This window comes from Aythya marila (genome assembly GCF_965140915.1).
Source record: "Aythya marila genome assembly, chromosome: 14".
NCBI lineage: Eukaryota > Metazoa > Chordata > Aves > Anseriformes > Anatidae > Aythya > Aythya marila.
The window spans coordinates 13,168,056-13,191,986 of record NC_139055.1 but is presented as its reverse complement, the minus strand read 5'-3'; the positions used below and the strand labels follow the sequence as shown (position 1 = coordinate 13,191,986).

Here is a 23,931-nt window from a genome sequence, read left to right as displayed (position 1 = left end):
GGTTTAGAACTCTTTTCTATGAAAGGTAACCCTGCCATGAGAGAGACCCCAGTTGTCTCTGCCCCACAGCAGCACCACGCCCTGCCTCAGAAACTGGTCAGGGGTGTGTAGAAAGCACACACAGTTCTTTCCTCCTGCTTGGTTCGTGCCCCACACTACCTTGATAGCTCTTATCTGAAACAGTTGTCAAAACAAATCTTTTTTAAATGTTATCAGTGTAAAGAAAAAGTATATAGTTTATTTAGTGAGATTTTTTCCCACTCCTTTCAAGTCCAGTTTTCTTTAAAAATTAAAATAAATACTTTACACTTAGAGACCTTATCAGTCTAACAAGGACTAAGGCAAGGGTTTTTCCATATATGTATAAAATTGGAGAAGCATTAGCCAAAAAGTGCTCTAATATTAAGGACATTTCTACTGCACAACAGAGCAGAGGAATGCTAAGCCTTCAGTACTGCAGAAATTTGCAAGACCCACTAAAACCAACACTCAGTCACCTCTGGTTTGCTGTTCTGGACTTAAGCTGCATTTAATCTGTGTTTCTGCTCTTGTGATTCCATCAGAGGCTGCTCCCTCAGAATGGTAAAGCTCAAAAGATAGGAATTGTAAAAAGGAACAGAATAGGGAACTTTCACAGCACACAAAAACAAGATAGATTATGTGAAGCAGCTTCTGAGACAAATTAGGACTCCTGCTAACAGAACCAAATTGCTTCTTCTCCCCCTGCTTTCATATATCTTCAAAAAAGGAGAATTACATTATAGTGTTTTTGCAAAGAAATGGAAAAGAGTGGTATCTGAATCTGAACAGTCTGTGGCTGACATGTCAAATTGCATTAAAAAAAAAAAAAAAAAGAGAGAATCCTCCCACTCCATTCTTCCATTGGATTGCCCAAAGAAGAATCAATCCTTTTTAGCCAGTTCTCATTTATTGCTATAAAGCAAAGTACCCACATTTCTTAGGGCCAGATCAGCATTTTTCCAGCTCATGCTGAAGCAAGCATTCTGCAAGAGGATGAGTAACAGCACCCTAGTGAGAGTCCCAGTCCCACATCCCTGAGTCATTAGCAGACACCTTTAGGAAGCTGGGGCTTCTCTTCAGCAACAACAGCTCCATAAGGCATCCTCTCCGTTCTATTCTTTCCAGCCTGGAAATTGCAAGGGTGATAATCATAAACATTAGCCTTTTCTTGCATCTCCAATCCAAAGTTCACTTCAACGCAGAGCTTTCAGGAGCCTAATTATGTCTGACTTAAAAATCACACCATGACTTTAGCTAACTCTTTAACTAGCCAGCTGCTGCTCTTTTCTCCAGCATTGTCTCCACAGTCCAGAGAGCTTCTCCAAAGAGCTTGTTAACACATACAGCACAGGGATTTCAGTGAAAAGATACAGTCTATGAAAACAGGGAAGCAGTCTGCATTGTAAAGTCTGTCACGTTGTCCACCAGCCTGGACTACGCTAATCACATTTCTCAACGAGCTGTAAGAGCTGTCATTGCCAGACTGCACTTAATCACTGTTCTTGCAGTAGCAGTGATCAGTTAATCTTTTTCCCTTTAATATCAGCCATTACATCATTCTCCAGCATGGAAAATACGAAGTGGGAAGGTCGAAAGTTCTTAATTAGAAGGATTTTTATTGCTGTGATAGTTCCGTTCTAGCCTCAACAAGAGAGATCTGCAGTACAGGCAGCAAGAGCTGGAAGGCATCTTGGATATATGAAGCACTGTTTGAAGCCTGTGAAAATAATTTTAAAAAGAAAAAAAAAATGCATGAATAATTATACTACCAGTCAGTTTTACTAACCATAAATTCATTTCAAACAGCATTGATTAACATACGTACACGTAAGAAACAGAAACCTATTGCTTGTTGGGGCTTTAAGGCTTCATTCCAGAAATCAATTCAGTATTACTTTTGAGGGGCTTTATGCTACTCAGCAAAAAAGCACCTGCCTTAAAAGCTGCCATACAAGATCAGGTGCAATCCAAATGTAGGATACTACTTTGTATAATAGATGAGAAGCATTTATTTCAAAGCAAAGTAAACATTATGGTGTGTTCTTCCTTCCTGCCACAGCAACAGAAACACCCGTTTCCTGCCACACCTCAGGAGTTTACAAGCACTGAGAACCAACTGAACAGCCGGGAAGTGCTGGGACTCTTGCACGCTAATTTATGAGCTTGTCTGAGGTTTGACTTCAGGCCTTTAAATTCCCACTAAAATGCTAGAAATCAGACTGATGAACATCTAGTATGTGTCTTCTGACCCAACATAACTGTCAGCTGAGACCATATAAGGCTCACTGTTCACTAACATTCATGTCTTGTGAAGATCTATGGGCATTTATTAACATTTCTAAGTTATTAGAGAGGTAAAACAAATCTTAGACCATGGGCTAGAGAACTTTGCACGCTAATTTTCCAAGTATTAGCTTAAAGTTTTAACTTTAACATAACTGACCTCCAAAAACACTCCAGTGATCAAGGGATTAAGCACATCTGCTTTCTCTTTGACCTGCAGAGATCAGACATATATTATCCTGATTGAAAATTTGATCACATTTCTTCAAGCAAGATAAAGCCAAACCCTCAGTAAGGTTAAAAATACTGCTGCTCCCTTGGAAGCCAAGTCCCAAGCTGCAGAGGAACTGCTCGGCAGTGTGCAGATAACAACAAATTAACCCACATAGGCACAATGCAAGACCTACATGAAGACACACATTGTATCTCCATATGAACTGTGGACTGATGGAAGATTTAGAGATAAAGACATTATCTTCAGTAACACTTGAGTCTTTTGTAGCATCTACAAACTTATTTTCTTCTGTCTCATTAGTACTGTCAGAACCAACCCCCATCATCGTTCCGTGCCAGGCTAAATGCCTCAGGAAGCATTCAAAAGCTCAGATTATGTTCAGCTGCCACAGACTGGAAAACACGGGTCCGAGAGATCAGTTCACAGGGCAAAAAACTGCATGCATAAATGAGCAAGCACAAGAAGCACTTTCTGGCTAAGATCCCAAGGCTGCAATCAAATAATCACATCTCATCCCAAAGAACTATGATGCAAGACTTACCCCTGCAACTGTTAAGCATGTAGTGAACTCTTTAGAGAAAGTTGACAGTTCTTTACACAGCACAATCGTCAGTCTGTGCAAGAAAAGTGGAAAAGCTATGTAGTAAATACAATCTATGAAGAATAACTTTCTTTTAGCATTCCTGTAATACACAAATACCTTGTTTCCATGTATATAAAGCTAATTTAAACCAAAATTGATATACAGCATCTAAACAGTTCATGAAGATCCAGAAGTTCTATGAAAAAAACTAAGGAATGGAAAGGTGAAAATAGGCAATTAAAGCTGAAGATCTGAATCCACATTCAGAAGATTGACCTCGCCATTCAGAAAGGAACTGTACTAACTAGCTTTATCACAGACAAATAACATTTTCTGAATTAGAAAGTATTGCATATTTCATATACTTGCCAAGTACATTCTGATAAAATGAAAAAGCCCTTCCTATTACGCATTACTGGTATTACTAGTATACTAAATGACCAGCAAAGAGGTAATCAAAAATCATTTTTATATAACTGTTTCGTCATATTTTAAATGGGTATTTACTAACTCGCACAAGCTTGGAGTAAATATTCTTCTTGGCTATATAAGTTTTCAAGTAGGGTTTCTTCTTTCTTGTCAAGAAATGTCTTTGAACTAGATAAAGCCAGCTGAATTATGCTGGGAGATAGCCACCTGTAACAACAGTGATCACCTATGAAGAATTCAAGAGCCCCACATCCCTTGGAATTGCAAAGAAGCATCAGACAGTTTAATCAGTAAGAAAGTTATTGCATGCCACATGCTTACAAAGATATGAACTTACTGTGAAAGCGACTTGGCTCTGTCTGTGGCAGTCACCTCTTCTTTCTGACCATGAAGGAACAAAGCTGCAGTTTTGTGAAACATTTCAATGGAGTATGCTGTCAGTTCTGCCAGGCTTCTAATGGCAAATGCATGGATATCCTGCAAGAGTTAAAAAGATCCCCAATACCATACAAAAAGTAGCAGCTATTATTATTTAGAATGTTGTGTGGTTTACTTGTTATATCTGCCCTTTTGGACCCCAGAATTTGCACAGAAATAGAAACCCGTAAGTTCCAGTCATCACAACTGTAACTTGACAGCCAGATAAACGCTCTGTGGTCAGATACTGTCTTCCTCCATTGCTCAGTTACCTCTACTGATTTTGTAGCATCATGGTCACCATCTCCAGCTTCTACTTCTTGGTTGTCTTCACTCTCTTTTTCTTCTTTTGGAAGACTACTGTTGAATTGCGCTATCCATTCATGAGCAGATGTCCTCACCTGTATGAAGATGAGCCATAGTTATTTATGGAGCAGAATGAATCCCCCTTCCCCACAACAAAACACAGAATGCTGGATCTCTAGGGGAAGCAAACAGCTACATGAAGAGAGTAAGGACAAATTATCCTAGTGCCTCCAGGACCTGTAGAGAGTTGGCTGCACTCACCTAGTTGAAGGCAGTCATTTCTCTACACCAGGGCCATGACTAACAGTTTTAAAAACATGTCTGCAGAATGCTGCTGCCACTTGGTGGATCTGAAGGGTAGTGAAAGGAAGGAAAGGAAGGATTCTTCCTCATACCAGCTTCTGAACATAGTAAAAACAGTTGCTTTGTACCAAGAGGAAGGCTGCAATTCATGACTGTAGGTTGATTTCACTGTGTTGGCTGATGGCTTACTGCTCAGTTATCTTTGCCACCAGATATTACTGCCCAGTGACAGGACAAAGACACACTGGTGCCTACTGCTTCAGAGCCAGAGGCATTGCAGAGCATGGTTTTGCTTCATAAAGTCAAAGGTAAAGGCCTATTTCTTTCACTACCAGTGTCAAAGGATCTAAAACACTGCCTGTATTCATGTCCTTCATATTTTCATCAGCAAAGCAGGATGGAGAAGCAGTTTCTCAAAGAATTCTTTCCAGCTTTTAGAGAATGGGAAATAACTCACCGTGATCAGTTTGTCCGGCTTTGTGGAGATATGCAATTCTGAAAACAGCTCTGTTACTTCCTTCGTGAACTCCTCATCTCCTAAAGAAAAGGCTAATGAATCCCCAGAAAGGACAGATACAGTGAAAAAAGCAGGACTTCAATGCACAGTTAGTTCTGCACAAGTCTATCAACTGTTTCCTATATTTCTCCTTGAATCATTGATTCAGGAAAGGACGCATCACATCTGGTCTTTTTAATACAAGTTAAGTTCTGAAAAAGCAGAGCCACCACTACCAAAAGATTACCTTTTGCCTTCTCAATCCTGGTTCTTTAGCTAAGGTAACTGTATTTATTTTTATTTATTTATTTTAGGCAAACAGTCTACAATCCATCAAATAAACACAGCATTTTACAATGCACTAACTTGTGCGTCACCTTGGAGAGTATGAAATATTGCTTAAAGCCCACGGTTCCCCTATTATACATGGCAGGGCAGATGTTAACAGTGGGAAGGGTGCTGTGAGATCCGTCATGGAAATATAAAAGATGCATTAAACATTAAATGCTAGCAAGCACAGGTGTAAGCCCTCCCTGATGAGCCATCAAAGTAAAAGCAATGCAAGACATTTACATTTAAATCTGTGTAATCCTCAAGAATCAGATGGCTCCTCTGTATGGAGAGGCCTCTAAGTCTTCTGGTCTTTGCTGCTAATTCTCATTAAAAAAAAAAAAAATCTCTCCCACAGGTTAGACAACTCTATTCAAAGTCCTTCCCTTATGAACAGGGAAACCCAGCATCTCTTTGCATTTGCATCTTGGCTCAAGGTCAGTTGTAGGAAATGCCCAGGAACCAAGCAGATCTAATCCTGCTCTGGCAAGAAATCAAACAGTTTCTGCAACAGAATTAATGCATAGAAGCTTTCCAAAGATGAAGAGCATTGCTACCTGTCATGCTCCTGGCCACAGGCAGTTTTAGGATTAAGCATCCAGCTAAAGAATAACTTAACTGTGGCATCATGCCCAACGCTAGTGCTCTCAGGACTGGCTGGTTCTGCTCTGAGAATTTCATTTAAAACCAGCTTCTCCTCCCAGAACCCAAGGCTCTTACCCTTCTTTTCTTCCTCTTCTTCTTCAAAGAATTCAGCTAAAGAAAATGCTTCTTTGAGTTGCTCCATTTCCTCCTTTAGCGTGTCCAACTCTTCACCAGAGAGGGCACTTAGAACCAATTTCACCTAATTAGGGGCAGCACAGCCAAAGAGAGAATCATAAGTCCAGCAAAGAAAAGAAACAGGGTGGAAGATACAGCACTCATTTACATTGTGTGTAAAATTATTACAGAGCAATATTAGGAAAATACCAGGGAAAAGACCTATTCTGCAAAGACCTGTTAGGTACCAATGGATTCTTATGGAGTTATTCAAATAATTTCCTTTATAAAAAACTGAATGACTTCTGAAATACGTTGACCCACCCCCCTCCCTGCTCCAAGACAGAAGACGATCTCAGTTTTGCCTGCAGTACTCTCTTCCAGACCACAGAGCAAACAAGCTGATGTGAGGAAAGAGTAACTTGTGATAAGCTGTTGAAGAAATACAGGAAGTGAGGCTAGTTAGGTAAAGAGGATCATTCTAGGAGCTGAGGGTAGGACAAGATACTCCCAAAGTACACACTAGATCATAATGCAGGGGTCAAAGTGACATTGTGCAATTAATCATTTTGTAGCAAGTTTCAAGTTCTGACTACTGGATTTTGCATGTGTGTACAGACATTTCCGATCTTTTTTCTCACCCAGCTGAACTCAAAAATAGAAGGAAAATTGCTCAAGGCCATTACCTTTGATTCACTCTCTCTGGAAAGCATCTCTAAGGCCTCCAGATGCGAAAGACCCTGAAACTCGTCAAACAGTAATCCATAATGGGCTTTCTTCTCCGTAGCCATGGTAACCTCAGTAGCTGTCTGCTGCTCTTCTTTCTCCTTTGCCTCTCGTAAGACCTGAAAAAGAAAAGCAAAGAACTCAGATCAACACCAGAACATATGGAATAGGGGAAGAGAAGGCTTATGGGTTTAACAGTAAGAAATATCTGCTTAATGACAGGACCACAACAGAAGGAAGAACAAGAATCAACAAGGAGTTGACATGAAACAGCCATACCTGAGACAACGTAGAGTTTCTATTCATTAGGCCCTTTGTCTTTTTGAATCCAGGGTCTCCCTCAGCTATCACATCCATTGTCTTTTTCCCAATGAATTCCAAGGCATCTAGACCTCCACTAATCACGCTTTTCCCCTAGGAAGCAGATTTGGATATAGTCAGTGCATAAGAGTCACAGAAGACTGAATAGGCTTATACTGAGGGCTTTATACTGGCTGTGTTATGCCAGGCACTCACATACAAGCCAAACTGGTCCTTATCACTCTAGAATTCAAAACTAATCACCAAAATCACAGCAGAAAGGCATGGAAAGAGCCACAATACACTATCATCCAACAGTTTAATATAGCACTCAGACAGCTGCAGCAATCTGATGGGAAACATTTTTATTTTGTGAAGGAGCTGGTTCTCAGCACATTTAAGTATTTAGTTTCTAATTGCTCCAATCAGAAAACACTAGACCTGTGGGCTGTGTTGGTTGCTAAATTCTTGTTCAAGCCCTAAAAGCAGAAGCAAGCTTTCCATCTGCAGCTCTTTCAGATTCATGGGCAAATTGACAAGACAGCAGATCACAAAAGCACAGTTTCTAAGGGTAATGGGTTCTTTGAAGTGTATTTCTCATGGTCACAGGAGCAAGCTGATTTCCAAGCAATTGAGGCCAGTTTCACAGACGTTTTTGAACATGAGAATGGATTTCATCTCTAGACAGTTCTGTGAAAATCAGTGAAAGTATTCCAGAAATTAGTCTGACCTTCCATTTGGCCACATACTCTAAAGGAAGAGAGCATGGTAGCAGAGTGTAGAGGTGACATGCATGGCAATGCACACACCACATAGTCCAATGTTGGGCATCTCTGTTATGCATCAGCATTTTATATAAAACTAACAAAATCCAAGACAACTGACACATCAAGTGCCAGTTAGAAGCATGGCATGAGATAAAGACTGTCTGAAGGCTGAGATAGTCTCTCACCATTTATGCCACAAAAGCCAAAATTAAAAGTTTCCCGATAAGATAGTTCAGACAATGCTCTCAAGCACATTTTTTCTGCCTTCCCAACTCACTCACTGTGCTTTGGACAGCAGTAGAGATGGTTGATAAAACACCAAGAGCTCCAGCAATAGGAAAGGAACTGCCATCAGCAACCTCATCTGCACTGTTATCATCAGAATTCTCACCTCCTGCAATAGAAGGCAGAAAATTAATTTCCTCACTCTCCCAAAAAGATCCTGTCACCTGCTGAGTGAAGAAAATTAACAAATATGAAGTGTCAGTCAGGATCAGGCCTAGAATTGCTATTATTCTCCCACCTACTTTTCAGAGCAGTAAGCAATAACCTGTTATTTTAGCACTTAGTTATCTACATCAATATGAGAGATGCAGAGTAATGTTATGATATTTTAGGGCTGATTATATCATAAGATATGTTTCAGTGTTATTCTTATGCAATAAAAACTGACCTCTTGTAGCATCTCTGGTCTCCGAAGAAATTTCACTAGGACTGGGGATCCCAAGGGTTGTTTCTGCTTTTTCTATGACATTTGAAATACCTTGACCTAGAGAAGACAGCAGTGTTACTTTAACCATGAGGTAAGTTTTATTCCTCATTAGAGCAGAAACAGGATCAGGGTTGCATATTGTTTCTCTACTGTTCTGGCTTCCTCCTGTTCAGAACAGTTTAACCCGTGCTGACACCTACTACTCTCCATCTTGCTTGCCTGCCAGTTTAATGAACTCAGGTTTCATCTCAGGTTAGCAAAAATTTCATCTCAATTGGCAAAGCTTTAAAACATCAACTGAAAATTACGCAAAGGCCTCAAAAACTTGGAAGTAGTTTTTTTTGTGCACATCTCTTTAATGTTATTGTACCTTTTGGTACAGGTTTTCCCTTTACTTGTACAGTTCTCTTGACATTTTCCAATACTTGCTTCTATAACAGAAACCCCATTCTCTAGAAACAAGCCCAAAAGCACTAGCTTGTAACATGACATATGGTTACAACATCTATCAAATACCAGAAAGAGACTTACCGACAGTAGCTACTGTGGCAGATGCAGTTGACAGAAGAGATTTCCCCCAGCTTCCCCAGTACCCCCATCCTGTCTGAGCTGCAGGAGAATCCGAGACCTTTAATGAAGAAAAGCAGAAGACAGTGATGCAGATATGATGGTGTCAAGAAGAACACAATCAGCCTGTGATGTGTAACTTTTGTGACGCTTTTTCTTTTCAAATAAACAGCGATGTCAATTTTTAGAAAAGGAACGAGGCTTACAGTCAGAATTCTTCTGAGCATAAAGGCGTGAAACACGAAGTCATGTCATTCAGACCTAGCACAGAAACATACCTTGGGGGTGTCAGCAGTGGACTTTTCTGTGGCAGCAGACTGACTTGGGGGTTTGGGTTCAGGTCTTTTCCGAGTCATAGGCACAGGCTCTTGCTCTTTTTCTTTGCTGCTCTCAACATGGCCACGTTCTTCTGGCTTTTGTTCATTTTCATCTTCATAAGAAGTTTCCTCTTCCAGATTTTCACCGTTGTCTTTTTCAGACATGACTGTGACAATCACAGAAAGCACAGCAGATAAAACAATCGCTCCCATGTACACGTTGACATTAGCTTTAAATAATTAAACACGATTTGGATCCCTTCTTGTTGCCACACATACCTGCATTAACAAATTACGTTTTTAAGCGAGCCTGCACACCGCCTTACGTCTGGCTGCACGAAACGTCACACCTGGAAGTTTAAAGTCCCACGGGAACACGTGGCTTTACCTCACCACCAGACGAAAGAGACAGGCTGATAACTCTGAAAAACAAACGGGGAGGGATGAAAGGTCCTCAGATGATTAAATCCATGACCTGCTTCACCAAAAGGGGAGGGTGGGGGGGAACCAAATCGTGTGGGGCTGCTCTGGAGGGTGCTGGACCCCAAAGGGGAGCGCAATGACAGTGGGCGGGGGGCAGGCTGAGGGGCGTTTGGTTCGGTATTTCGGGTTGAGGTTCTGCGGGGGGTTTGAGGCACCCAGGCCACGAGAAGACCCCGGGAGGCGCCCCAGGAGCCTGAGGAGCCCCAGCACCCCCAGCACCCCCCCGACCCCACTCCCAGGGCCCTCCCAGGGCCGTGCAGGAGGCCGGTCCCAAGCTGCCGGCCTCCCAACGTCCCCCCGTGCTCCCACCCAACAGCCGAGGCCGCTCAGAGCACCCCGGGGCTCCCTAAAACCCCCGATCCCCCCCCAAAACCCTCACCGCGGGGCCCGGCGGACCGCACCATCGAGACGCGGCGCAGAGCGGCCCCGGCCGCCTCAACCCGGAAGCGGAGCGGGGCCCGGAAGAGCGAGCTGGGGGGGGGAAAGGCGGCCGGGTGGCGGCGGCGGGGCCGGAGGTGTCGGGGTCGGTGTGAGGCTGCCGGTACCGGAGGTACGCGGGGATGGGGCTGGAACCGGGGCCCCCCGAGCTCCTCACAGCGCCTGTGGGAGCCGGGCGGCTGCTCGGTGGTTTATTAGGGGGTGTGTGTGGGGGGGGTAACAGGGGGGTTATTCGGGCGTGACGTCACGGCCGGTGACGTCAGGGCCCGGTGACGTCACGCCCCCGTGACGTCACGCTCCTAAGGCTATCGGGCTGCCCCACGGCCCGGTTCTGTCCCAGCGCCTGGGGCCGGGGCCGCTCGGTTGTCCTGTCCCCGCGGTGGGAATTGGGCGGGTTTTAGTATTTTTTTTTAACGATTTTTATCCAATTTTTAGGATTTTTATCAAATTTTAGCAGGTTTCAGTACTGAGAGGAGTGCGGGTTGTTGCTGCCTGCAGCGTGACCTCCCCACAGCGCAGGCCCTGGGCCCTCCTGGGCCCTTTCCCCCAGGCTCACACCTCCCGCTGTTTTTGGGGCTGGTTTGGGGTTTTGCAGCTCTTTGGGCTGGTTTGGGGGTTTTTGGTTTTTCACCAGAGCCGCTGCAGGCCGAGGGCGAGCTCTCCCTGCAGGCTTGCCCATTCTGGCAGCAGTGTCTGTGGCTCTCCCCAGCATCACACCCGTATCGCCCCAACATCTCCCAAACTCACGTTTTGGGGTTATTGACCATGCTATGAGTCCTGACCGTAAAGCCAAAGAACCTCTCGGGCCCCAGTTTTGCAGCGCTTTATAAAACTGAGCAGTTTTAAGCATTCTCAGTACTCCCGCTGACCTCGGTGGGACCAGTTAGAGTGCTCTGCATTAAACACACACGTTTTTTCAGGCAAAGAGCCAGCGATGGCTCACGTAAGCACACACACCGTGGGTTTTCATCCTTTCGCTGCAATGTGTTGTTACAGCTCGGTTTCCTAAAGGTTAAATGCATTGAGCTCAACCTGGGGTCTGGCTGTAAGCTCGCCAGTTTCTGTTCTGCACATTTCGTCTTGCTTGGCTCCAGTACCTTCCTGAAGAACTGTACGGTTGGCACCGCTCGCGCTTTATCCTTTCTGGATCCTTTATCAGCTCCAGCAGCTGTTTTGCATAAGTGTGGTGGTCGAAGAACACGGCTTTTGCAAATCATTGTTCCCAGCAGTAAGACATTGTTGTCTGCTTAACAGGAATGGCTTTTCCAAAAGCGGAACGTGACAAACAATTTATAACAAATCAGACCTTTTTTAAGAGTTGAACAGTAAAATTCAGTGGCCCTTCACCAATGTTTTATGCATTATGCAAGCTCAGCAGAGCTATACCAGAGAGCATATGCAATTACTGAAGATAATTATCTTATTCTTATGAGGAAAAATGTTGTTCAGTATTTCTTGTGTTAAATAATTGAGGTTTCTAATGCTGTTTTAGAAGGAAAGTCACAGACCCTTGGAAATCTAGTAATTTAAATTTAATAATTTAAAGTGATGAAAATGACACAGGCAAAGTCGAGGAGGTGCTGGAATTATCTTCTAATAAATCTGAAGCATTATTAGTTGGGAGATTATTGTTTTGGAAGGTTGGAAGTTGTTCCATGTGTTCGATTCAGTAACAAAGACCAGGGTTTGTCTTCACTTCAGAGCTGTGATCAGTTGGAGCGGCATCGAATCTTGTGAAATCAGCTCAGGTGTCAGCGGTCCGTGGCGCTCCAAGTCCTCGCCATACAGTAAAGAAATCTGCACGAGGTTACCCAAATGAGCAAGTCTGTTGTTAGCAGCCTTTGGCAGCAGAAATCATTTCCCCAAAGTGTCACTGGAGGAAAGGTCGAAAACAGGAACGAAAGAAGCTGTGGTAGTTTTTTTTGCTTGGTTATTTTGTTTTGTTTTTTTTGTTTTTTTACTGTTGAGTGTGGAAAAGTAGCTTCATCAGCACAGAGGTGTAGCTGCGCTCTCTGTGCTCATCCCATTTTAAATGAACTGGCAAGATGCATGATGGAAAATAGTCAGGCCAAAAACAAAAGAAAAGATTTCTGTTTACAGAGAAACAAGCAGAGTGCAGGTTTTCCAGTTTCCCTTGCAGGCTTCGGTGGGTGAGTTGGTTAGTCAAGCTTGAAGGAGAGCTGGACACAGCTGTCTTCTTGCCTTCTTTGTTAAGCAGATTTTGGCAACAGCTGCAACAGGAGTGGGTCAGGTACACATTTCTCATCAGATGTCAAATCCAGAGTCTTGGTTGACCTTCGACAATTTATCTTGAACTGAAAAAACTCCTGATCTGGGCAGTGTGTTAGCAGCGAATGTTCCCATTCCTGAATACGCTTAATTAGTCTCTACTGGACAGACAGTTAGTACAAATCAGCTGTACTTATTTATAGTAAATTATTCTTTCATAAGCGATACAAATTCTCTCTGCTTTAGGCAGTGTTAGCCAGCGATTCTGGAAGGACACAGGGAGTGTCTGCATTATTTATTAAGAAAATGTATTCCTTTGTATTGTGGTATTTATGAAATTCAACTCTATTAGCATTTGGTATTGGTTGAAGAAAATGATGGTACCTCTGAAGTCACCCAGACAGTGCGGTGAAGTCAGATATTCTTTAAGATAACATTTAACTCGTGGCTTCTATATTTTGTTAATGTTTTTTTTAGAGCTCTGGAGCAGTTTAGATAGAATCATAATTTCAGGAAATGCACATTGGATTAGAAACTTTCTTGAATCAGGCTTCCAGGAAAATTTATACCAGATTTTCTCTTAACAGCATCATCTCATTTTGTTGCAAGTTGATTTTATTCTGGCTTTTAAAAAAGAAAAATCTTTGTGTGCAAAGAGCCCCAAGTTAAAGTCTGTATCCCAGCGTCTTCAAATATCTCGTGCACATGTAAATTTGAAGTGTGAATTCTGTCCCTAGACAAAACATTTTTTCAAGCTGCTTTGAGACACGGGACACAATTTGGTGTAGTGGAGATAATAAGCAAGATACGACAGCTGAGATGTAGCAGCACAAAACAGAAGATTTTCAATAGCAGTTTGCTGTAAAACAGCAACAACAACAAGAAAAAAGAAAGCAGAAGCAAGGGAGTTTGCAAAAAAAAAAAAAAGAAAAAAAAAAGGAAGTATGTTTAGACAATCCTGTCCTGGTATTCAGAAAGGGACTTCTTCTCTTTGTAGATGACTGCCAAGAGAATTTTCTCAATGCAAGAACCGATAAGCATATTAAATAATATTTAGACATTTAACACCGACTGTGCCTTAAAATCAAGTAAGTAGATGTATAAATGCTAAAAATCAGATGCGTGAGTGCTTTATTTCTAGATGCTAAATGGAAAACCAGTGTTGAAAAACCAGGGCTTAAAAGGACTTTGATGTCAGTGTGGAAGGAGGCAGACATTATATCCTCTTTCTTGCTTTTCTGTATCTATTAAGAAAGCCCTTTATTTCCCATTAACAAATGCAGAATCCACTTTCTGACCCTAAAGATAGTTGTGCATTTTGAGTAGTCAGTACAAATTGTTCTTTTTTAAAACCTTCTTTCTCTTAATGATTATTGTTCCTGAGATTATTTATTTGGATGGGAAGATGAACATCTAGAGGACCGAAGGTTGTGTTAATGCCTTCTTACCCTCGTTTCATTACTGTGGTCTGAGCAAAGCTGTGATTTGGAACCTCTTGGCTGGCAGTTTATATTATGCTAATCGAAATATGTTTACTGGAAATGAAATTTAAATACGCTGTAAGCTTGCTATCATTAATAAACTTAATACTTTTTTTTTTTTTCAGTTGGATTTCCAGTTTCCTCTCCTAATATTGATGGTCTTGAACGTGCATTTGGATCCAACACATTTTCTATCACCAAACAAATCAAGAGCCTCCTCTCCTATCTCAGAGCAGTACAGACAGTTTAATATCTTATGACCTCACTTCTCCAAATTAAATGAAAAAAGATTTTTCTCTAGCTTTCCATGAAGCTCAGCTGCTGCCTGTTAATTTTGACTGTGAGTGTTGATCTTTCGATTGGATTTACACTGGAAAATGTAGCTTCTAATGGAACATCTGCCTTTGGGTCTTTCAATACATCGCTTCATCCGGTGCCTCAAGCTTTACTAAGTTCCCCAGCACACCATGATATCATAGCCAAAGAGGGGACCAGTATTTTAATTGAATGTAAACTGAACATCAGCCAATATGAATATATCCTGTGGTATAACTCCAGAGGACACCTGCTTGAACAGAAAGATGAAGGTGAGCTTTTCTGCTATTTTATGACCTTGGGCGTTCTGCTTTTATATGGTACATGAAAACATCTGAGATTTTATTGTTGTTTTGTTTTCCTATCCTCCCATTTTTACAGTTTGGAAATAGGGGGAGAACAAGCCCCCAAAATTGTTCTTTGTCCTTTTGCATGTGGTGGAGCAGGAATTATACCTGGGTTCGTGTGTCCTAGCCCATCCATCCTGCAGTGGTGCCCTACAGAATTGTTTTGTTCACGAGACATCACAGTATGCAGTGCAAAAGAACTGTCTGCATCCTACCAGATACTAACTGATCTTTTTATTTATTATTGCTCTGGTTTATACTTTATCTTCCCAAATGCATGAATTAAACACGCTTCTCCACAGTTGTGACCTTTTATGAGCTGGCAAACAGTGCTTTAATTTTGTTAGAGGATTTTATAAAGCATGGGATAACTTACTGCATTTATTTTCTGGTTTATGCACCACTGAGACTGCGGAAACCAACAAGGTTTGTAATGGCCAAGGATGAAATACATGATATTTAACCCCTTCATACAGAGGAAGAATGTATTTTTGTAGCCGTGGCTTTTATAGTTCTGTCCCTCTTGTTTTTCATTTAGAAAAAGATGTCTTTTAGAGATCCATGTGTTGTCCTCTATTAGTATTAATGAAGGTCATCGAGCTAATTGATAGGATCTTCTCAGAGGCCGTCTTACTGCTTTAAGTATTCAGTAACCTCTGTGCAGTTAGAATGCCATCTGGAAATTGGTTCAAAGTAGACTAATTAGAAAAATGAGTTATGAAAACAGTTTTTCTTCCAGGTTATAAACCCGTAGGAAATACTGTATAAAGCTAGCCTCTTTTATTGATTTCTTTTTACATGAGTTTTGTATATCAGCACTGCGTGCTCAGCAGAAAGCTGCGTCTCAAGAAAATCTTGTGTTCTTTTGCCAGCTGAGCCATTTACAGATTCTGATCTTTTTCCTGGGTCACTTGACTTTTGACCGAGAATATACAGAAAATTAGACTTTATAGCAGACAATCTTTCAACACACTGCATTTCAGTGGGTGACAAGTTCAGCTTAAGAATTAGATTCCCCATCAGAAAGAACTAGAAATGCAAAAGCGCTCAAGAAAGTGTAGATGAGAGAAAACAGAAGAACCAGAGTAGTGAGTGCACAGAATAATTTACTGTCAAGCAGTAGGATTGGTACCTGAGTTAGGGCTTTCTCTGTCACAAGCATGAAAAGGAAATTTCCATTCTTGGTGTAATTTGTGTAGTGCTAGAAATGGACTGCTTGCTTCAAAGCCCTGTCTCCTGTTTATGGAGCAAGTAGCATGTGTCTAGCTTGCCTAATTATTTTAGTTTCATTAGCTCAGCTTGTTTCTTTTGAATCTCCAGGTGGACGGTGGAAGATTGCTGATAATTCCCTTAACATCACAAAGGTCAGCTTTGCTGACCGGGGGCGATACACGTGTGCGGCTGTTAATCGTAACGAGACCTCGTACTACACAGTCACCCTGAGAGTTATCTTCACCTCGGGAGACATGAGTATCTACTACATGATTGTGTGCCTCGTTGCCTTTGCTATCACCCTCATTTTAAACATAACCCGTCTGTGCATGATGAGCAGCCACCTCCGCAAAACGGAGAAGGCCATTAATGAGTTCTTCAGGACGGAAGGAGCTGAGAAGCTTCAGAAGGCTTTCGAGATAGCCAAGCGTATCCCTATCATTACATCTGCCAAAACGCTGGAGTTGGCCAAAGTCACTCAGTTTAAGACCATGGAGTTTGCTCGGTACATCGAAGAGCTTGCCAGGAGCATTCCCCTTCCACCACTGATCCTTAACTGCAGGGCGTTCATGGAAGAGATCTTTGAGGCTGTGCGAGTTGATGACCCTGATGAAGTGGGCGAGGAGGAAAAGCAAACCCAAGCGTGTGGTACCCAAGCTGCGATATACCCCATCAACCCAGAGATCAAGCGCAGCGATTCGCCAGCTGGGGATTCGGATGATGGATCCATGAATGAGCAAGGTCAAGAGATAGCCGTTCAGGTGTCCATCCACCCCCAGTCAGAAGTGCAGAGCATCGACACAGTTTCTCATGACAGCTGCCAGTTTGCTCCTTCTGAGGAAGGCACCTGCTGAGAGCAGTGACACACTCATGAAAGAAGCATGAGTGACTCTAGGACACTGTGAGAAAGGGATCTGCAAACAAGCTGCCTCATCCCATGTGCACCAGAGTTATTTTTTTCCAAATTGCAAGGTGCCAGAACTACTACTGAAATCTGTATTTTCCATCAGTGTTCCTCTGTATTCATCTAACAGTTTCAAGTCTGTTAGAGAAGGCCATTTGAAATACCTGTGGCTTTTATTTTTGAAGCAAGCTTACTAAACTTAAAATATTTACAAGACAGGAATTCTTTGTCCTTGTCTCATTGGTAGTTTCCGACACTTCTGATCTGTATTAGAAGTGGTCAGGCTGAGCAAAACAACTTGCAATAAGATCTTCTCCTTTGTGAACTCTTAATTTCCTTCACAAAGTGAAACCAGAATCCCTTTTAGCCAATTTTACTGTCCTGATGAGTTGTGTGCTCTTCTTGAATTGCCTTTTGGTGCGTGTAGCCCATCAGAACCACGGTGAGCTTGAACAAATCTGTTTTGTGTAGTGTGCTTCTATGTTGCTATCACAATGTACTGTACTTAGAAAAAGAATGGCACCAGGATTGGCTGGTGCATGAAACGCATTGGTGTAGTTTCAGAGCAGCTTAGAGAACAACCAGGGGATCTCAGTTTTCCATGCATCTGCAGAAAACTTGTGTGTACTCCAGTGTGTGGAAGAGAGTTGTTACAAAGCTTGTCACTTAACCTTGGTGCTGACTGCCAAAGCGCCTTACCCTGGTTATGTCTCGCAGAGCAGTAAGCAGTACTGCTGGCACCGTCTGTCTGCTGCCTCTGCTGATTCACTATAGAAAATCCAAAGTTTTGCATTGCATTTGACATTGTTGTGAGAAAGGAATGACAGTAATCATCTAGTGACATAACTTAAACATGAATTTGTCTACAGATCGGGTATCTCAGGCAGTTCTTTCTGAGCAGCATTATAATAAAAGAGGGGAAAAGCAATGACACTCACTTTGCTTTGGCTCGTACTTTCAGAAAGCAGCAGAAGAGAGAGGGCTCAGCAGAGGGGCTGGCTGAGCTGCTTGCCCAGCGTTGCTTACAGGACCGGAGTAACTTTGTAGTGTGCCCTCTCCTGTCTGTTGAAAGAGTGGCAGAAGGGTGAGGTGCAAGTGCTCACATCCCTGCCTACACAGCACAGACATACTGCACCGAGGATCTCCCGCACGGCTTCCTCAGCAGTAGAGACCCAGCCTTGTGGAAGTTGTGTGCAGACACGAATCAAGTTTCTCCTTTCACTCGTTGGTGCTGATTTTTTTCTCCTTAGCATTTATAAGTTGTATCACTTAAATAGCATTTTATATCCTGTTGAGATTTAGTAGATGTAAGGCTTGCAAGCACTCCATAAATTAATTTCGTACAACTACTGGAACCATATTGCCATATAATTTTAACAACTTGGCAACAGGAGCACCATTTAATTTCCCACAACTCTTTTTTCTTTTCCTTATTATTACAGAAATGTCAGTTGAACGAGTGATTCTGGAAGGCTGTTCAGGATTCTTAACAGGAATTGACACTACATGACTAGAGATGGAAAACAAGCAGGCACAGTGGTAATAACAGGATGGGGCCTCCTGTTGTAATGCATCCTCATAAAAAAGGATCTAAACAGATTATATTTATCATATCATATCAGAGGATGGGAAACTGACGCATCTATTACTACTTTAAAATACCTCCCGGGGAAAGTTCTGCAGCCAGCCACCCGTAAATGCAGCCTAGTTGGCTTTGGTGTTTTGGGTAAGAGCTGTGTTTTTCAGGAAGAATTAAAATTGCTAGCCCTGGTTATAGCAGTGCTCTGACCAACCTGGTGCCATTTCCAAGTCTGTAGCAAACATTATCTGCTTCAGGGGAATAAAGCCTGCTGTAGACACTTAACGACAGACACTGCCCTCAGCAGTAACTTCTTAGCTTCCATAGCTTGATGGCACTTTATGTCCAGGTGAGAAGTTTGTGTAGTTTTGTGTGACCTGTCTGGTTTCTTCAAAAGTTTTTGGTGATCAGTGTTAAAAGATACTCTTGTGGATAAAGGCGTAGTTCTCTTAGAAGCCCTGCTGAGGTGCTGCTGGCTTCATTTCTGTACTACAGCCAGCTCTGCAGGTTTATTGCACGTGCATGAGTGTAGATTCGGGGGTTTGCACCATTTTTGGATGTCCTATTTGAAAGAGATGGTGGCCACAAGAGAGGAAAACCTGTTTTAATCTCCTTTGTGCCACATGCCTTTGGGATTGTATCCACACCTGCCTTTTTTTCCCTGAAACAGCTCTCCTTGCTTCTGTGAAGCTGTTGCATTACACATGGCAGTAGCATCTTTGACATTTTCCCGCATACTATATATGCAATGTAGAGGTGCAGCTACAAAATCGAAGCTCCAGTTAATTGCTTCCTAAGAAGCAGTTATGCAATTGTGATTGACAGATGTCTCATCAGACGTGGCAGCTTACAGGCAGCAGAATGACACTAGAGGTGTGTCAGATGGGTGTCAGGAGAGCAGTTTCTAGATTAATTCAATCTGTTCTTTGATTTTTATACTTTATTTACATAGCCCCGAGTTCTTACTAAGCACAGATACTCATTGTCTTCTTGTGTCCTTGTTTCTGCTGGAGAGGAAGGAATGATCTTGCATACAGGTCCTCAGAAATGCAGTTGCCATGTCAATTGCCGGAATGGTAAAACTAAGAATTGCCCTAAATTATTACGATATTTTGTAATTGATTTCATTCCTGGGAATGAGGCTGTTTTGCAAGAATTTCAGTAAATCAGTGATACTTATTAAATGTAGGAACTGATTCTACTCCCACCGAACTCAATTAGAGCAGATTGGAAGCTCTGGTGTATTTTACAACCAATATCGCAGGATCTTTATGCATCTGAAAGTGAGGACGGTGGTGCTGTTATACAGTAAATGTGATTTTCAGAGAATGAAACCCGACAGTGATTTCCACACAACTTGTGAACTATTCTTGTTATGTTAACTAGATGTGTGCACTTAAATTTGGTTGATGTGACTAATTGAAAATTAACATTGAAAGATTCCATAAACATCAGTGTTTCTCTCTAACCTTTTCTAGCACAAGGAGATTCTGCAGTGGTTTCCTTGGTCTAAACTAAATTCTTTGACAATCGCAAGGCTATTTTCTCTCTTCTTTGTAACTTCTTTTTATTTTAAATAACGTAAAATCTACTTGTTACCCAAGAGTACCTAAAAATAACTTTGTAGTGGTTATTTGTATTACATGGATTGTAATGTAACTGTTTAATGTAACCACATAGGATTTCATACTTTCATAAAATGAATTGGTAGATTTGCAAAATAAATTAAAAACAAAAACCTTGTTTTGTTAGGGTTTTATTTATTTATTTATTTTAATCAGTAAGGGGTGGTGAGCAACAGTCTGTCTGAGGTTAAATAGCAGCTGTGTTCAGCTCTGCAGAATGCTGTTAGCAACCCTGATAAAGGTTGCCAGGACATTCAGCCATCTGACAGACAGTTCTTGCTATGATGTCTTTGGGTTTGATGTGTTCTCTGTCTCAAAGTCCCCAGCAGCATCCGTAAAAATTGCTGCCAGCTGCAAAAACAAGTAGTTGCAGACCTGAAATGGTCTCGGTAAGGCCCATGTTTTCTCAGTTTCACTTTTGCAAGGTAAGAAGTTAATTGTGGAGTGCAGGAGCCCTCAGCCACAAACCTTTATTTTCTGTTCTTATGTTTTTATGTGGTTGTACAAGTCTGTAGTATAATCACCTCTTTTTCCACATCATTTTGGTGACCAGGCTTCACCTCATTCCAGTGGCCAGAATTGAGTTCCTGATTGCTTTGCAATCAACTCAAAGCATTAACTCTGCCCAGGGAGATCCCAGGGCCGTCAGGGAGGAGCTGACCTATCACCACTGGTTGCCCCAGGAAGCCCGATTTCCCCTCTTGAGTGCCTGATGCTGCACAGCAATGAACATCTGTATGGGCTTCTCCTACAGCTGTGCATGCCAGCCTGGAGCACAGAATAAAAATACCCCTAATAAAGTTTATACTGTAATTTCCCCCTCCCTGCCCAATCCCGGCATCATGAAAAATCCTCTGTAGTATAGTCAGTGGGGTTGTTTGAGCAAATGAGAACTGACTTTGCCCACGCTGTTTTTAAAGAATAGTCTCTGGTTGCCAGTCTCTGCACGAGAAAGAGAGTAGAATTAAAGCTGAATCTTGGGGATTTTCCTATGAGAATCAGTTGCTTAAAGGAAGAATTATTGGACCCACGCTCCTCAGGCTGAGTCAGTGTTCAGTCAGCATCTGCTTTCTATCCCTACATCGTGAGATAAGCATCAATGATAAAGGGTCCTTTCCTTAAAATCCTGTAACCAGACTCCTCATGATCCTAACCACAGTGAAAAAGTTCATCTACATGAGCTTAAAGCACTCTTCCATTGGGATAACAACAGATAATTGAAAAGGGAGTTGGGCTAAGGGCAATTGTACTTTAATTTTTGGTTTGTTCCTTAAAAAAGATAATCTTATGTTGCAGCACTCTTGTCTTGCGAGTGCAGTCTCCTGCAGGAGACGTGCTTTGGAGAGGCCACCATATCATTCAACCCAGGCAAGTTACAGCTTTATTGACTTCTGTTCAGCCAGGTCATTTCACACCAGCTGGGTATCTCTTTTGTTCATTTTTTTAATTATACAGCAGCTCGTTCAGATGTCTTCAAATACTGCCAGCTTTTTTTTGCATGTGGAAGGGAAAATTACACTATTGCTCCCAAAAAAAGAAAACAAAATATATATATATATATTTAGACATTCAAATGTAATTAAAAAACCTGAAAAGCCAGAAAGTGGAGCTTTCTCACTGGTAGGACAGTGCCTGGTCACGCCTGGCTGCCAATGATCATAATAATATCAAGCAATTAGGCCTTTCATTTTCATTAAGCTAATTAATTGTTTGCACAGCGCCCTGAATATGGAATCATTTTCCTTTGGAAGGAATAAAAAGGATTAGAATGGCTGCATCCCAAGATGCTCGGAACGTACTTTATTTATTTTATAGGAGAAAAATTCTCTCGTGCCCCCAGCACAAGCCGTGTACTCGAGTGTTAATGCCCGCGCCGGGACGTTTACATCAGCGGAGATGCACACAGATTATACATATGTCCATCCATCTGCCTCCACGCTCCATATGCTACCCGGGGCTCCTGCTGCATGTCAATGAGCCCGCAACGGAGCCGGCGCTGTGTGCGTGCTGCCAGTTTTGGATGTCAGGAGCTGGGCGAGATACGCGCGTCCCCTTGGAAGTCGCCGTCCGTGTGCGCCCCAGGCAGCGCCGTGTGCTGGGACAGCGCTCGCAGGGTGCTGCGCGGTGCGCACGGACTGCAGGCTGCCTCGAGAGGGTTTGTGCTCCAAACAAAGCGACTCAAATGAAAGCCAGGGTAGGGTTTCGTGACGAAGGGTACCCAGTGGATGCAATGTGCAGAGGTTATTGCTCGCTCTCTGATTTGTTATGTTTGGCCTCTCTGTTCGGTGCCTCTTTGTGCTGCCGCGTTATTAAATATATATTTCATATTAAATTGTTTCAAGTGTGACACAAGCTTGCAGGAAGCCGTTTCGGTGGAGAGCGAGGGGACATACCCAGCCTAAAGATTAGGGGAGAGGCTCCCACCACAAACTTCAAGTAAATCAGTTGGAGACAGCTGGCTGGAGGTGCCTTTTTAGTCTGCTCCAAGGCCTGCTACGGGCCATCTGCAAGAGGGAGAGTGAAAATCGTGTCCCATGCTACCTCCTCTGAAGAGCAGGGCACTGAGAAGAGCCCTGGGCTGGAAGGCAGCGAGGCCGCCAGGATGTGCTCGCAGCCACTGGCAGATGCCTTGGAAAGAGCCAGGGGCAGAGATGCCTCATCTCCCAGGCAATCTGTTCCCTCGCTAAACTATCCTGACTGCTGGAAAGATTTCCCTAACATCTGCCCCCGAGCAGCTCTAAATCCATCACTCATCTCATCCTGTCCACGCCTGCCGTTGCTACATCCCCAGCACCTCGCGCTGCCCGGACCTGGCTTCGTGTGGGCTTGGAAAGCAACCCCTACAAAGGATGGGACTGTGTCCTGCCATCATTTCAGGAGCTTGTCAGCATTTCATTTACTTTCTCTTATATTTTGTCCACAGTAAGTATTTTGAGTTTTTTTTGCCTGGTCGATGGGAAAATCTCAGATTTTCTTTTTTTTTTCCTCTGTGAGTTTTTCCCAAGCTTAGCTCTCCTAAGTAATGAGTAGTGAGGAAGACAATGGACCAGAACAGACATGAAGGAGTTTGGACAACTGCCCTAAATTAGAGGATGGGTTTGCTTTGGAAATCCTCTACGCATCACACTCTGTTATAGAGAGTCGGTTTCAGCAGCAAATCTCTTCCAACAGGGTGTCACTTCGCTTCCGTACATTCCTTGAAATGCTTTATTAATTTGATGACCTTGTGGGCTCTGAGAAAAAGCCATTTATCAGTGTTTTGAGGAAAGAGAGCTCCTCTGGGCTAAAGGGACTGTTTTGTTGCTCAGATTTATTGGTTGGCTGACTTAATTCACCATTCAAACACGATGATTTTTTAGCTGCTGGGCAGCGGCCCTTTCAATGTTGAAACTAATTAACTCCTCGAGCTCTTCTTGGTGCGGCTGTTTTCTTACCGCTTTTTAATCCAGGGAAATAAAGCAAACACAATCCCTGAAACACAAACACGGGTTGCATGGCTACGGTATCAGCGCCGGCACAGAGCCCCACGGAGCGACGCTGTGTTACAGCGAGGCCGAGGCTGGTGGCTGGCCCTGCTGTCGCTGTGACAGTGCTCAGCGGAAAGATGAGAAAGGAGACAATGTCTGGGGATAGAAAAGGAGGGTTGCTAGAGCTGTAATGAGGCAAGAGCTTGGAGAAGAGCAAGGGAAGGCTGCCCTTTGTTCTCTGATTTACAGGTAGGGAGCCACAGACAGCAGAGGTCCGAGCTGTGGCTTGCAGGCAGGTCC

The 23,931-nt window shown here is 42.8% G+C and overlaps 2 protein-coding genes across 4 annotated transcripts; one reads left to right on the top strand and one right to left on the bottom strand.

The window, feature by feature from the left end:
• Positions 1 to 331: 331 nt before the first annotated feature.
• On the bottom strand, positions 332 to 10,524 carry FAM114A2 (family with sequence similarity 114 member A2). 2 transcript variants are annotated; one of them, XM_082771636.1, is made up of 15 exons: positions 10,414 to 10,524; positions 9,831 to 9,973; positions 9,513 to 9,718; positions 9,199 to 9,295; positions 8,629 to 8,724; positions 8,237 to 8,349; positions 7,168 to 7,302; positions 6,849 to 7,007; positions 6,124 to 6,247; positions 5,035 to 5,114; positions 4,241 to 4,369; positions 3,889 to 4,028; positions 3,081 to 3,153; positions 2,465 to 2,518; positions 332 to 1,738 (listed from the first exon to the last, which is right to left on the bottom strand). In XM_082771636.1, the coding sequence occupies exons 3-15, from the start codon at positions 9,714 to 9,716 to the stop codon at positions 1,637 to 1,639; spliced, it is 1,506 nt and encodes a 501-aa protein (XP_082627762.1). In that variant the 5' UTR covers positions 9,717 to 9,718; positions 9,831 to 9,973; positions 10,414 to 10,524; the 3' UTR covers positions 332 to 1,636. The 2 variants fall into 2 exon arrangements, with proteins under 2 accessions (XP_082627762.1, XP_082627763.1); XM_082771637.1 differs by having other exon boundaries at positions 10,436 to 10,511.
• Positions 10,525 to 10,526: 2 nt separating this feature from the next.
• MFAP3 (microfibril associated protein 3) lies at positions 10,527 to 20,279 on the top strand. 2 transcript variants are annotated; one of them, XM_082771640.1, is made up of 3 exons: positions 10,527 to 10,584; positions 14,308 to 14,769; positions 16,165 to 20,279. In XM_082771640.1, the coding sequence occupies exons 2-3, from the start codon at positions 14,490 to 14,492 to the stop codon at positions 16,908 to 16,910; spliced, it is 1,026 nt and encodes a 341-aa protein (XP_082627766.1). In that variant the 5' UTR covers positions 10,527 to 10,584; positions 14,308 to 14,489; the 3' UTR covers positions 16,911 to 20,279. The 2 variants fall into 2 exon arrangements, with proteins under 2 accessions (XP_082627766.1, XP_082627767.1); XM_082771641.1 differs by lacking the exon at positions 10,527 to 10,584 and adding an exon at positions 13,360 to 13,789.
• The last annotated feature ends 3,652 nt before the right edge of the window (positions 20,280 to 23,931 follow it).

What these genes read in the sequence shown, in the direction of transcription:
- FAM114A2 (XM_082771636.1), bottom strand. Translation starts at nt 9,716, where the DNA reads ATGTCTGAAAAAGACAACGGTGAAAATCTGGAAGAGGAAACTTCTTAT. An exon ending in GACCAGAGATGCTACAAGAG is followed by an intron (nt 8,350 to 8,628) that starts GTCAGTTTTTAT and finishes CTTCTATTGCAG; the next exon opens with GAGGTGAGAATTCTGATGAT. An exon ending in CCAGAGAGAGTGAATCAAAG is followed by an intron (nt 6,248 to 6,848) that starts GTAATGGCCTTG and finishes GCCCCTAATTAG; the next exon opens with GTGAAATTGGTTCTAAGTGC.
- MFAP3 (XM_082771640.1), top strand. Translation starts at nt 14,490, where the DNA reads ATGAAGCTCAGCTGCTGCCTGTTAATTTTGACTGTGAGTGTTGATCTT. An exon ending in GCTTGAACAGAAAGATGAAG is followed by an intron (nt 14,770 to 16,164) that starts GTGAGCTTTTCT and finishes TTGAATCTCCAG; the next exon opens with GTGGACGGTGGAAGATTGCT.